Raw genomic sequence first — 16,352 nt, forward strand, 5'->3', positions numbered from 1 at the left:
GCCATAAGAGACAGATCTGGACTGCAGACAGGTCAGTCAAGCACATCCCTTCTACAGTGCAGAGTGTCTAGAAACCACTCTGTTGTATCACGTGCAGAATGAGGCCTGGCACTGTCTTGCTTCCCAGGAAAGTTGTCATCTTGATGTCTATGTACAATCCCAATATACACCTCCACGTCAGTGTTACCTTCACACATATGCAAGTCAGATATGCAAGTTTGCACTGATGCACCTCCATACCATGACAGGTGTTTGCTTTTGTACCTGTCACTGATAAAAGTCTGGATGGTCCTCAAAGTAATAGATGAAACATGGATTCATCTGACCACAGCACACATTTCCACTGTCTTTGAGACCATCTGAGATGAGCTCCGGCCCAGAGAACTTGACGACATCTCTGCATTAAACAGATAGCTTTCTCCTTGGGTAACAGAGATTCAAGTTGCATTTCTTGATGCAGCAGAAGACAACAGTTTTCCAATGTACTCCAGAGCTCATGTGGCTGTATTTAACACAGTAGCATGACTGTTTCACATTTAATGCCATCTGAGGGCTCAAAGGTGACGCACGTTCAACAGAGGTCTTTTGCCTTTCCCTACACGGACTGAGATTTCTCTGGATTCACAATATTATGTATGGTATAGATACTGAAAGACCTAAATATTTGATGAGTCACACACACCAAGTCTTTGGAGGATGCTCCTTTTTTACCCAAACACGATACCCTCACATATTACCAGTTCACCTGCTAATTGTGGACTAAAAGAGTTTAACTTCGATATTCTATAATCTTTTCACTTTTATTTTGCCTCTGTCCCATCTTTTTGGAGTGTGTTGTAGTCATAAAAATCAAAATTTGTTTATATTTACAAAGAACAATTAATTTGGCCATGGAAACCATTGGAATATTTATGTATGTATGTATTTATCGGTCTATTTATCTATTGCTTACAATGTATTTTTTGCTAGGGTCAAAGGACAAACAAAGTTACAGAAACGTGAGCAAAGTAAATTTTAATATTAATAGAATTTGAAGTGGCAATATACAGCAAGAAAATCAGTTTCAACAGAACATTAAGGTTAAAAAACAAATTATGTCTCTGAAAGGACAAGAGCAGGGTGTCCTGGCCGTCACATGACAGAAGGCCAGCCAGATAATAGTAGATAATGAAAGTACAGTCATTGAACTGTTCTCTTTCTGTCATAAACAAAACGTATCAACATGAACTCAAATGATCACAAAACAATGCCTTAGGAAACAAAGGCCACATCGATTCAATCGTCACTCGATTGCTTGAATTTACATCATATACTTTACATAGAATTTTCTGCGCAGATTACTAATGTCTGTTTAAAGATGGCGACTTACTTGAACTGAAGGGGCAAATGCGTTCTGCAAGAGCATAAAGCTTACGAACTAAAGGCGATTTCTTTACATAAACAGAATGGTTTTAAAAAACGTTTTTCGATCTACGGCGTTGGGGTTACAGACATGGAGTGTATTTTCAGGCGCGAGGCAGAGCAGTATTGCCTTACCTGCTTTCAGGCAGTCTAAATGCAGCTCTTTTTCGAACTGGACGTTAACACGTAATTGTAAAGGTAAGTATGTTTACCAAGTCCAAGTCAATGACTAATGCACGGCTTCAACGAGCTGTCGTAGACGCATTCATAAACACTGTTATAGTGATTTTGATATTGATGGGTCATCAATAACTTAACCGGTTTTACGGTTGTAACGTACACATTAAGCATTTTGAGGTGGAGTTTTATTTATATTACCCTGGATGGGTGTCTTATTATGGTTGTATGTTTAATTTTGTACATTTTAGTTGTTTGGTAACATTTTAATGGAAGCGTTGCAGTTACAGTATTAACCTCTAGGGGGCTCTAAAATCTCATTCACTGAATTTCCTTACTGAATAGGCAACAAACCATCAGCGTTTTGTCATATGACCTTGATGTTTAGTCATGTCCACATAGGTTTAAGCTCTGGACCTGTATCCTATAATAATATCTTCATTTGGCTTCATTCACCGTTGCAAATAGCAAACCATGTTGTTTTGGAAAATCACTTTTAATATAGACTTTGTGAGGATAGTAATATATCACTATTTGCAATTAGTATAAACAAGATTTTAATGTTTGTAAAGACAAAATAAACAAATAAAGCCTTAATCCTATTGTACCACCTCACACTTGTGGTCCTCAGCAGTCAAAAGAGACAGAAGACTGTAATCGTAACATTTTATCTTTTTTTTTAATCAAATGAATGCACTATATTTTAGTTCAGTATATTTTCTAAATATTAATTTTAAAATATTATGAAATCAAATAATATTATTAAATAAAATGATTATTATTAAATTGTCATTAATAAACATTACTAATAAATATATCAATTATTTTATGGTACAAAACAATATTCACCTTTAGATTATACACAATATTTTTCTACATAAAATATTTTTAAAAACATTTTATGCCATTTTTCAATTTTAGACTTTTTTCTTTTTAAAACAGAGTATTGAATGGAGGCAGATTAGTGCCATCTTGTGGAAAAAATAAATAAAATCATATGTAATGCCAAGGTGTAACCTAGATGCCTGTATATAGCCCTATATATAAATGTATGTGTGTGTGTGTGTGTGTGTGTGTGTGTGTGTGTGTGTGTGTGTAGGCCACGTTCACACAGCAGCGGAATACGGTTGTCAATCCTGTATTTGAGTCCTTAATACGGTTGCGTTCAAACACAGTTCAGTTATTTACGGGAGTGACAACCGCATTCTATAACCGAACTCACACCTGTACATTTTACACACTTGCGCTGTGTGAGCAGAACCGGACTGGACATCTAGTTGTCTTTCACGTCATACAGTGCGAAAGATCCTCTCTGCGCTGCACAAACACGTGTCTACTGTGAGTTGCAGGTTTTCATGTGTCGTTTCAATAGCTTACAACGATGGAGATATGAGCTCATCTGAAGGTTCTAGATCCGGTCACTGTTCTCCACCGGTCCAGAGATGTGTTTGACTCAAATGCTCCGCATTATCCTGCTGAAAGAGGCCACTTCCACCAGGGAACACCAGTGTCATGAAAGGGTGCACCTGGTCTGTAACAATGTTTAGGTATAGGTGGCAAGTGTCAAATTTACCTCCACATGAATAGCTGGACCCAGTGTCTCCCAGCAGAACATTGCCAAGGGCATCACACTCCCTCCACTGGCTTGTCATCTTCCCACAGTGCGTCCTGGTTTCCATTCAAAAGGACTCATCAGACCAGGGGCCAGTTCTGACGCTCGCTTGCCTATTGTAGGCGCTTTCGACGGTAGACAGGGTGATGCACTGTGTGTTGTGACGCATTCCTCCCATAACAATCGTTAAAACTTTCTGTGACATAAAGAACACAAATGTGACTTTAAGACCACATTGCCTCTTGAATCATGTCCATTTTTGGTGTGTTCACATAGCAAGTCTCACCAAATGTCAAACCATTCAATGATGTGATACATTTTGTAAATTTCAAAAGGTAAAATTTTTCATTCTGAAACGACTGAAGACCACCGGAGGGTTAAAATAATAAAACGGTGACTGAGAAAAAGAGAGTGAGGTGAGAAAATAAGATGGTTGTTGTTTATGTATGTGTGAGTGAGTAGTGATATGACTAAGTGTGAATTGTCATGTCTCAGCAATGTGTGAAAATTAATGGTCGTGGGTCTAATTTGATGTTGCAGACTTGTTAGGGGGGCTGGTGTAAATTTGCTGTCTGAGTTATGGTTTGGTTCTCCCCCACATTAATATTATAATATTATCATCACAGTATGCTTCTAATAGATTAAGAATTGTTTCTCTTATTCTTCAGAAAAGCACTACTATTACTTACAGTGGCCTCCACAATTATTGACACCCTTAGTAAATATGAGCAAAGGTGGATGTGAAAATAAATCTGCATTGTTTATTCTTTTGATCTTTTATTCAAAAAATTCACAAAATTCCAACCTTTCATTGAAGGAAAACAGTTGAAAGTGGGGGGAAACTCACATTATGAAATAAATGTTTTTCTCCAATACATGTTTGCCACAATTATTGGCACCCCTAGAAATTCTTATGAGTAAAATATCTCTGAAGTATATTCACATTCATATTTACATTTTTTTAGCACACCAGGGTGACTAGGAGCATGAAATTGTTCAGCCTGTTCCACAGGAGTATAAACATGAGGAAACACAAAGGCCAAATTCCCGTAATCATTCATCACAATGAGAAAAACCAAAGAATATAGTTCTGATGTGCAGCAAAAGATTGTTGGGCTTCACAAAATAGAAAACGGCTGTAAGAAAAAAGCTAAAGCATTGAAAATCCCCATTTCCACTATCAGGGCAATAATTAAGAAGTACCAATCAACTAAAGATGTTACAAATCTGCCTGGAAGAGGACGTGTGTCTAAATCGTCCTAATGCGCGGTGAGGAGGAAAGTTTGAGTGGACAAAGAATCTCCAAGGATCACAGCTGGAGAATTGCAGAGATTAGTCGAGTCTTGAGTCTCAGAAAGCCTAAAAAAAATTATCAAACAGCACCTACATCCCCACAAGTTGTTCGGGAGGGTTTCCAGAAAAATCCTCTGCACTCATCCAGAAACAACCTCCAGCATATTCAGTTGTCAGACAAGACTGGAACTTCAAACGGGACCGGCTTGTATGGTCAGATGAAACTAAAAAAATAGCTTTTTGGCAGCTAACCCACCAGATGGGTTTGGTGCACACATGGATAAAAAGTACCCCATGCCCACGGTTAAATATACTGTTGCATCTTTAATGTTGTGGGCCTATTTTTCTACTGGAGGTTCTGGACAGCTTGTTCAGATACATGGCATCATGGATTCTATCAAATAACAACAGATAAAAAATCAAAACCTGACCACTTCTGCTGGAAATCTTATAAGATATATAATGGGCTGTGGTTGGATCTTCCATCAGGACAATGATCCAAAACAAACATCAAAACCAACACAAAAATGTGTCACTGAGCACAAAATGAAGCTTCTGCCATGGCCATCTCAGTCCTCTGACCTGAACCCTAAAGAAAATGAGTGAAGTGAACTGAAGAGAAGAAGCACCAACATGGAGCTGGGAATCTGAAGGATCTGGAGAGATTCTGTATGGAGGAATGGCCTCTGATCTCTTCTCAGGTGTTCTTCAAACTCATCGGGCATTATAGAAGAAGACTCAGAGCTGTTATCTTGGGAAAAGGAGGTTGCAAAAAGTTTTGAATAAAGGGTGCCAATAATTGTGGCCAACGTGTTTTGGAGAAAAACATTTATTTCCTTATAAATAAAAGGATAAAATTTGTTACATTTTCATTTGATTACATTTTAAAACATTACTTAAATTATTTTTTTCAGAATCCAGGAAAATTTAAACAAACCAAAATTTCTGAATAAAATAAATTTCATAGGACTTTATTATTCTAAAAGGTTTTAATAAATTACTGTTAATGAAAAGTTGTTAATCTAATCAAAATGAATTGATTAGACATTCTTTTTGTTTATTGAAAAGAAGTTTGTTGTAATAATGCATTTGTTCAACTAAAAAACCCTATCTGTTTTCATTCATTTAAGGGTCATTGTAACTAATAATTAATAATAATAGTAATAATTGATTGTTTAATACTGTGAATCCGTGATATTTTCTGAGACGGTTATCATACTGTGAAAATCTCATACTGTTACAACCCTGGTTTCGTGCTAGTGCTTGTGTTATTTGCTGACTTAGCTAGTTGTTGTCTCAAAAAGTTTACTTACAGTTTACATCCTTCAAGGCAGCATGTATTGTGTGGGATGCCAGACGGGTTATGAAGTAGCCATAATATTTATAGATCTCGATCTATATTTATGTTGTAGGTTGTTACTATTAATTGTCCTTTGCTTTCTTATTCAAAGTGACTTACAGTACTCTTACTACAGGGAAAGTCCCTCTGGAGTAAACGGGGATTACTGAGGAATGATGTTTCATGAATTATTCTCTTCCTGTGATTTAAACCTGTAACATGTTACCAGCCACACCACTTACAAACTCTTTTACACAATTAAGAAAGTAAATTACTGTTCAAAAGTTTGGGATTAGTAAATTTGAGTTTATTAGAACTTTCTAATCCATTGATAATAAGAAATCTTTCTTGAGCTCCCAAATCGGCATATTAGAATGATTTCTGAAGGATCATGTGACACTGAAGACTGGATTAATGATGCACATTAAAATAATTTAAATACATTAAAATAAAAAAGTTATTTTAAATTGTAACAATATTTATTCACAATATTTTTGATCAATGCAGCCTAATATATAGATAAATGCAGTCTTGTTGAGCATAAGAGACATGAGTAAAATCTTACCAAACCCAAACTTTTTAACGATAGTTGTAAGTTATTTATCAGATGCTTTTATCAAAGCAACTTGCAGTACAGGGACAGTCCCTCAGAATATGTGGGTACATCGTTCATGGCCCATTTTTTGTTGCAGCCTTCCTACTTGACCTGAGCTTTACAAGTTGCTACCCTTACATTTTTACTTGCACTTCTGTTCTCAGACATGTTTTCTTGTTCTTGGGGCAAAAAATAATGTGTGGGGGAAAAGTGTTGAATTACTAGTTCCCGCAAGGCTTGTGAACTTTTGAAAGAGTAGGTGTATTGGTTATTTAAAAAGAAAACATTTATTAGGCTTTTTTTGTGAAGCCATACTTTTGACATTTTCTCAAGTATTGAAGTTAAAACTCAAAACTCACATTTGCATAGTCATACTACAACAACAGATGTCTTAAGCATCAGCAAAATGCTTACCAGTTTTCTGGAAGTATTTTTCTTAGTAATCAACGATAACTAGGTCACTGGTATAGCCATCTTTAGCACATTATAAATTTCCTTCAGATATCCAGTACAATGCTTAATGGAATAGTTCACCCAAAAGATGAAGATTCTGTTATTTACTCACCCTCATGTTGTTCCAAACCTCTATGACTTTTTTCAATGGTAACCAAAACTGTTTGGTTACCAACATTCTACAAAATATCTTCTTTTGTGTTCCACAGAAGAAAGAAAGTCATCCAGGTTTGGAACGAAATGAGGGTGAGTAAATGATGACAGGATGTTTTTATTTTTTAACTCAAATTTATTTGCTTAAAAGATTCAATAAACGTAAAACTGTGTCCCAGTTTGAATCCAGTGTCTGACATTCTAAAGTTAAATGATCTGACACAATGCAACAGCTAAAAGTAAATTGCGTAAAAACACTGAAGTTACCTGGCTGTGATGATGGCTCTCTCTCTCTCTTTTTTTTTTTTTTTTTTTTTTTTTTGACGGGAGGTATCATGACAGTCTCACAGACGTGTCTTTTCCTTGAGTGGGTGTGCGGGAAGGATGTGGCGAGCCAAATCACCCCCACCCTTTGTGACACTTTATCACCATTGACGTGTCTCAAATAGTTTTGAGCTTCAGAGGAGAGTGAAAAGCTTTGTGACTTACAAATACTTTTAAATGTCTCATTAAAAGGGTTTGCATCATGAATAATTACAATTACTAAAGTAGGCCTGCAGTAATACAACAGACACCAAATGAAAACAGACTTGTCCTACTTGGTTCATATGTTTTTATAAATAAATCTGTAGTTTCTGCAGTTGTGCATTATTAATGTTTTTTTTTTTGTAAGCAATTTTAAAGTGACTTAGGCAGTACATATGACTTTATGGTTTGTTTCAGGTGATGAAACCCTTCAAAACCAACCAGTGAGGCAGTATGCACGACCCTCTAGAAAGAAACAAGGTAAGAAACAATTGGGCCACTACATACCAAGGGTCAGATTCACTAACAGCTTGCACCAGCACAAACCCTCTTTTGGCATTACATTACTGTCAGGATTTACTAAAGACACGCAGTGAGAGGCATGGACACAGTCGTTTTTGCGCCTGACCTTATTGCATATGCATGTGTGTGTGTGTTTTTTTTTCTTTTCTGTCAGACTGCTAAATTTATGGGTGGAGAATATTTAAGCGAATCATGTAATGTTATTTACTTTGCGGTAGTTTTTAGTGGTATTTGAGGCATTATTTAACACCCCCCAAAAAAACATGCCTTAACTGATTTTTGCACCTGACATTGTGAATTTGTGCATTCTCAGTAGATCACCCGCAGAATGGCACAGAGGAACGATATTGTTTAAATCACTTTCAGAACATAGACTGTACAAAAATATTGGATGTAATGTCCGTGACGTCACCCGTAGGTTTCTGAAGAGCATTTTTGAAGCCTTAAGTGTTTCGCCATGTGTCACTCCCAGATAACTAAAAATGGGCAAAGGGGGGGACGGGGTTGGAACTGAGGTCAAAGGCCCTTTTAAGGAAAGTCTGTTCACTTGGCGGCCATATTTGCAATGCCTCCGGGCAGCTATTTCGGGCATCCAAGACCAAGTCCTATTGATTTGAATGGGGGAATCCTGAAATCTCAAAAAATGCTTGGCAAACTCAAAATTAAATAACATATTTCAAATCAACTACAAAAATCTGACATGAACTGTCCCGTTAAAGTTGTTTCCTATGCTCAAAAATAACGTTAAAAAAGCTTATTTTTCAGGCTAGATGAGCCAATGCGTATGTGCAGTCATAAGCACGAGTCTCAGGCCTCTATTGGAACTGGAGCTTCTAACGGCAGCTGCAGTGATGCAATGACTTGATCAATCAGCAATTGGCTCTTTTACTTAGGAGGCGGGATGTATTCCGCCATATTGCGCGTTGCAGTTTCTCATAATTATAAATAATAGGAGTGAACTGACTATATCTATAGTCTTTTCTGAGGTGCCTGGTTGGTGAAACCATGCCCGCCTAGCTCGACGTGACCAAGTTAGCTCAGGCTAAGGTGCTATCTATCTATCTTAGATACAATCTAAAATATTAAGATAAGTTATATCATTTGAAATTTATAAAGGTTTACTGTCAATCTACGGTGTCTGTTTTACGATACAGATGCTTCAGCAACAGTAATATTGTCATTTGTGTCGGGTGTGCAAATGACAACATGCAAAATCTAAATGGGACTTCATACCATTAACTGCACAGCAAGCCATATTTTTTGATAATTGTATAATAATCACAAAAAAAGCACAAACACAGATGCCAAGTTCAGTGGCTGGAATTAGCTGAGGTGACAGACAGCAGACAAACGGCTAGTGACAGCAGTGACAATCCACCTGTCACTCAAGTGGCCACGCCCCTTAATTATGCAGAACTTTAAGGCTTAATATAATTTAACTGGATGAGTTATAAAAAAAAATTCACCCCCCTCACAGTTGTCATGAAGCAAAATTAGCTGTATAGACCAAAACCACAATTTGTGCCAGGCTGCAAATGTTTTTTTTTTTTTTTCTGCTGTAAAGTTGAGCATTTTAACATGGAGTTCAATGAGATTCTGCTCTCTTTTGGAGCCTGTCCCTAGTGGCCAGTCGATGAATTTGCAGTGTGAGTCACTTCCATATTGGCTTTAAAGGGTTAGTTCACTAAAAAATAAAAATTCTGTCATTTATTACTCACCCTCATGCCGTTCCACACCCGTAAGACCTTCGTTAATCTTTGGAACGCAAATTAAGATTTTTTAGATGAAATCCGATGGCTCAGTGAGGCCTCCATAGGGAGCAATGACATTTCCTCTCTCAAGATCCATTAATGTACTAAAAACTTTAAATCGGTTCATGTGAGTACAGTGGTTGAATATTAATATTATAAAGCCACGAGAATATTTTTGGTGCGCCAAAAAACAAACAAAATAACGACTTATTTAGTGATGGCCGATTTCAAAACAATGCTTTATGAAGCATCGGAGCGTTATGAATCAGTGTATCGAATCATGATTCAGATCATGTGTCAAACTGCCAACGGCTGAAATCATGTGACTTTGGCGCTCCGAACAGCAGATTTGATACACGGATTCATAATGCTCCGATGCTTCCTGAAGCAGTGTTTTGAAATCGACCATTACTAAATAAGTCCTTATTTAGTAATACGTCACTCCAAAAATATTCTCGTCGCTTCATAATATTAATATTGAACCACTGTACTCACATGAACCGATTTAAATGTTATTTGTACCTTTATGGATCTTGAGAGAGGAAATGTCATTGCTCCCTATGAAGGCCTCACGGAGCCATCAGATTTCAACTAAAATATCTTAATTTGTGTTCCGAAGATTAACGAAGGTCTTACGGGTGTGGAATGGCATGAGGGTAAGTAATAAATGACAGAATTTTTATTTTTGGGTGAACTAACCCTTCAAGAGAAACTAGAGGAGGTTGCTGCTTGTTTCAGATTCAGAATGTGTTTTTATTTTATTTTTTTTGAGCTGACGAATGATGAAAACACTGACAGCCAATCAGATTCCAACCTGTTCTAAGAGCTTGAGCATTTAAAGTGGCAGACGATATAACTGCAGCGCGGGCCTATAATAAACAGAAAGATATTGTGTGTTGGGTGTTGACACTAATGAAGTTATTGTTATAGTTATCTGTATAGTTATCGTTCTTGGTGTGAATGGGCCTTAATACTGAAGGGCCTTGATTTTAAAATGATGTAAGTCAGTGTGATAGCCTGCCAGTTTGACATCAGTTTTAATAGGACTCATTGGCTCTTTGCTTTATTTTCTTCCCAGAATTCCCAAGTCAGCTTCAAGACCTGCATCCATCCATGCTGAAGCATGAATATGCATCTGTCCCACTTGCTCAATCGTATGTTTTTTTTTTTACACTGTGATTTTATATTTATTATATATTGCATATAATTGTATGTATAAAAAAAGTACATGCTTTCTTCAGACTTCCTTTAGTAGCAGTATTATGTCATATCTTTGCAGGATTGACGATGTGGTGAAGAAACTGCTTACACTGGAGTTTGCAAATCATGTACGAGTTTTTGTTTTCTTTCCTAGTTCTTTATTGGATATTTTCATATTTCAAAATAGTCGGAGGAGTAACCTCAGTGGGCTAACATTTTAACCTATGTGGTTACTTTTTATTCCCTCACTTACTAAGGAACTATAAAAGGTGTTAAATCATATTTTAACTCAAATATCTGTCACAATGTCTTTCCTCAGAGTGAGAAAATGCGTTTGAAAGAGGAACAGCTTATTGCCAAAGTTCAGAGGGATGAGAATGACCGCAGCTCGACAGAAGTCAAAGGCAAGTTCCCTTTTTTCTTTCTTTCTTTAAACACTTGACAAAGCCACTGCTTTAACCATACTGGAATCTCAGAACATGACTCAATCATTCAGAATGTCCTTTTTTGTGTTACAGTGGCGATTATGACAGCACGTATTCGCAACATCCAGGAGCACTTGCACAAACACCCCAAGGTAAGCACAATGTTTCAATAGCATGACTTCTTCTTGGCCTTCAGTAAAGGTGTTAGAACATTTGTTCCCACTCCTTTTGATTAACACCCACAGAGAAACAGGATATCCTGTGCATACGCTCATGTGTTCAGTAGTAATGAAAACATATACACTACCGTTCAAAAGTTTGGGATGAATATGACTTTATTTTTTAAAGAAATTAATACTTGTATTCAACATGGATGCATTAAATTGATCAAAAGTGACAGTAAACACTTATATTGTTACAATAAATTATTTCAAATAAATGCTTTTTAATCTTCTATTCATCAAAAAATCCTGAAAAAAAAGTATATCACAGTTTTCACAGAAATATTAAGCAGCACAACTTTTCAACATTGATCATATAGATTTCTTGTCCAGCAAATGAACTCTGAAAGACCATGTGATACTGAAGACTGGAGAAATGGCTGCTGAAAATTCAGCTGTGGCATCACAGTAATAAATTACATTTTAAAATATACTAAATAGAAAACATTTTTTTTTAATTGTAATAATATTTCACAATATTACTGTTTTTACTTATTTTCCATCAAATAAATGCACCCTTGTTGAGCATAAGACTTCTTTCAAAAACATTAATAATCGTATTGGTAGTGTAGTGAGCTCAAAAAGTATCTGGACACTTATTATACACTAAAAATGTCTAAATGTATTTGCAATAGATAATAAAAAATATTATTACCATTGGCATTTACTAGGGGAAAAAAAGCACACTTTTTAAACATAACATTTCACAAAAAAAGAAGCATGTTATATATTATTCAAAATAAAGATAAAAATGATTTGGACTCCTCCTGGTTGTCTCTTTTTAGTGAAAATGTTCATAGTTAATCTGACAAACTGCCCTGTGGTTAAACTGTGTACTTGAGAGGAAATTACTTAATACCTCTGCTCACTTTTTACCAGGGTTAAACACTATTGCAAACAAGCCTGAAATAAGGAAGTTAATTGTGGGAAAAGCTCTAGAATTTATATAATAAATTTACATCATTTCTATTCCCACTTCTGTTATTTAAAGGGATAGTTCACCAAAGTTAACCTTCATGTTTTTCTAAACCCATAAGACTTTTGTTCACTTTCAAACAAAAAGAAGATATTATTAATATTCTCTCATCATACTTGTCCATCCATTGAAAGTCCATGCAACCAAAACTTCATCATTTGAAGCAATCACGTCTCTTCAGAAGACTTCCATATGGATTACTTTTACACTGACTTTTTGCACTTTTTAAAGCGTGAAAGTGGACTTATTTAAATATTATTTAAATATTTAAAATATCTTCATTTGTGTTCCAAAGATGAATGGAAATATCATGGGTTTGGAACAACATTTTCATTTTAGGGTGAACTATGCCTTTAAGAAAATAAAGGTATAACAATTGCTGCATCCCAATTTGCACACTATCCATCCTAAATAGTATTTGAAATTCTAATTTGAAAGAATTAGTGTGTCCTAAATCGTAGTATGTTGAAATGAGTATTTACCCAGATGGTCTACTTTTCGCAGTTAGAATGAAAAATGCAGATCCGTGCACACTCTAACGACTAATAATGCCCACAACCCTTTGCGCAATGGATAAGGATTCGATTAGAACTACAAACACAAGTAAAAAGTGTTAAAAAACTACAGACATGGCGGATTTGTGAGAAGTTAAAGGAACACTCCACTTTTTTTGAAAATAGACTCATTTTCCAACTCCCCTAGAGTTAAACAGTTGAGTTTTACCGTTTTCGAATCCATCCGGGTCTGGCGGTACCACTTTTAGCATAGCTTAGCATAGTTCATTGAATCTGATTAGACTGTTAGCATCTTGCTCAAACATGATGACCAAAGAGTTTCGATATTTTTCCTATTTAAAACTTGGCTCTTCTGTAGTTACATCGTGTACTAAGACTGACGGAAAATGAAAAGTTGCGTTTTTCTAGGCCGATATAATAATCAAGGAACTTTGCTGCCGTACCATGGGTGCAGCAGGCGCAATGATATTATGCAGCGTCTCTCACAAAGGTCTCCATGGTTGCAAGGCACGCTCCCTGTGCAAACATCCTGCTTCATTTCTCTATTAAATTAAATTAAATTAAATTAAATTAAATTAAATGTGGGTGATGTTAACTGTGACAAGATGATTGACAGGGCAGTTTAAAACGTGACAGGATGCACGTAACTAAGCGACAGAGCGGTCTGTTAAAGACACACTTATGTAAGTAGTATGTCCCAAAGATTGCCCTCTCTTCTGCTACACACTCAAAAATATGTACTTTTTACTTCTCAAAAACAGCACATACCTTTAGAGCATATTTATAAGTAGGTGAATTTGGGACACAACAAATTAGTCAAATTGGTGTACAACAGCATCAAACCCTCTGTTGTTATCTTACTTCAGGATAAAGCCAACAAAAGATTGATGCTCATGACCATCGACAGCAGGAAGAAAAAGTTGAAGTTTCTGAGAAGGACCCGGTATGATTCCTTCACGAAGGTGTGTCAAGAGCTCGGAATCACATACACGTTCCCTCCCGAATACTATCGGCGGGTCACCCGACGTTGGCTGGCCAAAAAGGCCTTTTGCAATAAGGTAACATTCTCAGCTCCCATTGTTATTTGTAGGGTTCAGGGTTTGTGTTTGACCCGTTGTTTTCTTCCTCTCAGGTCTTTAAAGAGGTGCAGAAACAAAAAGCAGAGCAGAGAGAGAAACAGAGAGCAGCTGAGGCTAAGGAAAAGGAGCCAACATCCTCTACAGAACCACAAGGAACTGCCCTTTAGAGACCTTGAGCCAGCCAGGAACTTGTGCTGACAAGTTCAGAAGAGCAATCTGATATGTCCTCTTTTGATTCATATGTGACATTCAAAGAAAAACGAAACAGAAACATCATGGTCCGCATCAGATCTGTATTATCTGTATTATTGTTTTTTCAATGGTAAAACATGCTAATTTCTCTGAAGTCTGTTATAGCTGCACCAAATAAAAGATCTTAAAATTGTTTGATTGGTTTTCATACCTCAAAGATGTGACGATTATATCGGAAAAACTTCATAGAAATACTTTGATGACATATTAGTTTCACACACTCAGGAGTTTTGGATCAGCAGCTGATGAAGACCTGTGTCATATGAAAGACTGATGCATTGTGGTTGTGTGGCTAGTGCAAATGGTTTGGCTGTTCTCAGTTCCTTGAACTCGATAATTTTACAAGAAATGCATGACAAATCAGGTGCATGATCTGAGGTCAAACTATCAATCCTTTACTCGTGTGAGATTATCCATTGATTGTTAAGAATTCTTGTAGGTCACATTTCCTATTACAACGCAGACCTCCCCCTGTGATCTGCTTGGTGTAAAACTTAAATGCGTGAATCGGAAACGATGCATACGAGAGTAGCAAGCGCGGTGTGTTGGTTTGTGTCACAACTTCCTTTTTAAGCTGCAAGCTGATCAAGAGGCTCGAAAGAACACGAGGTACTTTTTTGTCGTCTACTACTACTTACTTTATATTATAGAACATTTTTAAGGATTTAAAATAACAAAAATAGTTCTATAGCCTTAAACTCAAAGCTATTAGTTTCTTCTATCATGTTATAATCAACCAAATGATTTTATTTTATTTGTTTAATATTGGTTGGATATAGACAAGAAAAATCTGTTAAAGACTTTAAAAAAATATTTTTACTAACCCTCTACCTACCAGTATAACTTTTCAGTGGAACACAAAAAAGATGATATTTCGATGAGTGTTTCAATTGTTGTTGCTCATACAATAAAAGTCAATGGGGTCCAAAGTAGTATTGACTTTCACTGTTTGGAAAAATTATAGACATGTGTTACACACACACAAAAAAATAACATGGTACAAATTTGGGATGACGTGGATGAGTAAATAATGACAGAATTTTCATCTTGTGCATGGTGAACTATCTTTTCAATAGCACCAATGGAAAATGTTATGTAATAACATCAATTTTTCTTTCTAAAATGCTGTTTAATCTATAATTAGGAAGTGTTATGTGTGGCCCTGGACCACAAAACCAGTCATAAGTCGCACTGGTATTTACAATACATTGTATGAGTTAAATGGTAACACTTTACAATAAGGTTCATTAGTTAACTAACATGAACTAACCATGAACAATACATTTGTTAATGTATTTACTAATCTTTGTTAACGTTAGTTAATGAAAATATAGTTCATTGTTTGTTCATGTTAGTTTACTTAAGATTTTAATAATGTATTAGTAAATGTTGAAATTAACATTTAACTAAGATTAATAAATGCTGTAAAAGTGCAGTTCATTGTTAGTTCATGTTAACTAATGTTGACTAATGAATCTTATTGTAAAGTGTTACCGTTAAAATTATCAATTTTTCTTTTATGCCAAAAATCATTCAGATATTAAGTAAAGATCATGTTCCATGAAGATATTTTGTAAATTTCCTACCATGAATATATTAAAAATATATATTTTTGTGAGTGGATATGCATTGCTAAGGACTTCATTTGGACGACTTTAAAGGCGATTTCCTCAATATTGATTTTTTTATTTTTTTTTTGCACCCTCAGATTCCGGATTTTCAAATAGTTGTATCTCATTCAAATATTGTCCTAACAAACCATACATCAATGGAAAGATTATTTATTCAGCTTTCAGAGGATATATAAATCTCAATTGACCCTTATGACTGGTTTTGTGGTCAGTTGATAGATATAAATTTGTCATTCTTTTTACAAATCACCCAGGAAGAAAACATCTCGAGCCATTTTCTCGGCTTCCTTGCTGGACTGCTCATCGTTTTGATTGACATGTCAAACCCAGTCATCACTCAGCCTGGTGCCGGCTCTTACGGTACAAATGTGCAGACTGGAGAATGGAGCACTGGTCTTTGTTCTTGCTGCAGTGACCTACTTGTCTGTAAGTTCTGAGATCAGTCAGCAAA

General features: G+C 36.1%; 2 protein-coding genes across 2 annotated transcripts in view; one reads left to right on the plus strand and one right to left on the minus strand.

The window, feature by feature from the left end:
* Positions 1–14,879, minus strand: part of sh3bp5b (SH3-domain binding protein 5b (BTK-associated)) — a 37,263-nt gene extending 22,384 nt beyond the window's left edge. The window contains exon 1 of the mRNA XM_067405272.1: positions 14,422–14,879. Within this exon, the coding sequence (XP_067261373.1) occupies positions 14,422–14,457 (36 nt within the window). The 5' untranslated portion in view covers positions 14,458–14,879. The remainder of the gene's footprint in view (positions 1–14,421) is intronic.
* mrps15 (mitochondrial ribosomal protein S15) lies at positions 1,044–14,405 on the plus strand. Its single transcript, XM_067405312.1, has 8 exons — positions 1,044–1,599; positions 7,747–7,809; positions 10,681–10,756; positions 10,882–10,930; positions 11,122–11,206; positions 11,321–11,379; positions 13,806–13,997; positions 14,072–14,405. The coding sequence occupies exons 1-8, from the start codon at positions 1,446–1,448 to the stop codon at positions 14,183–14,185; spliced, it is 792 nt and encodes a 263-aa protein (XP_067261413.1). The 5' UTR covers positions 1,044–1,445; the 3' UTR covers positions 14,186–14,405.
* Positions 14,880–16,352: the final 1,473 nt, after the last annotated feature.

This window comes from Chanodichthys erythropterus, chromosome 2, assembly GCF_024489055.1.
Source record: "Chanodichthys erythropterus isolate Z2021 chromosome 2, ASM2448905v1, whole genome shotgun sequence".
Taxonomy (NCBI): domain Eukaryota; kingdom Metazoa; phylum Chordata; class Actinopteri; order Cypriniformes; family Xenocyprididae; genus Chanodichthys; species Chanodichthys erythropterus.

Coding starts and splice junctions, on each gene's coding strand:
- mrps15 (XM_067405312.1), top strand. CDS start 1,446: ATGGTTTTAAAAAACGTTTTTCGATCTACGGCGTTGGGGTTACAGACA. Junction 7,810..10,680: donor ACCCTCTAGAAAGAAACAAG/GTAAGAAACAAT, acceptor TTTTCTTCCCAG/AATTCCCAAGTCAGCTTCAA. Junction 11,380..13,805: donor ACTTGCACAAACACCCCAAG/GTAAGCACAATG, acceptor ATCTTACTTCAG/GATAAAGCCAACAAAAGATT.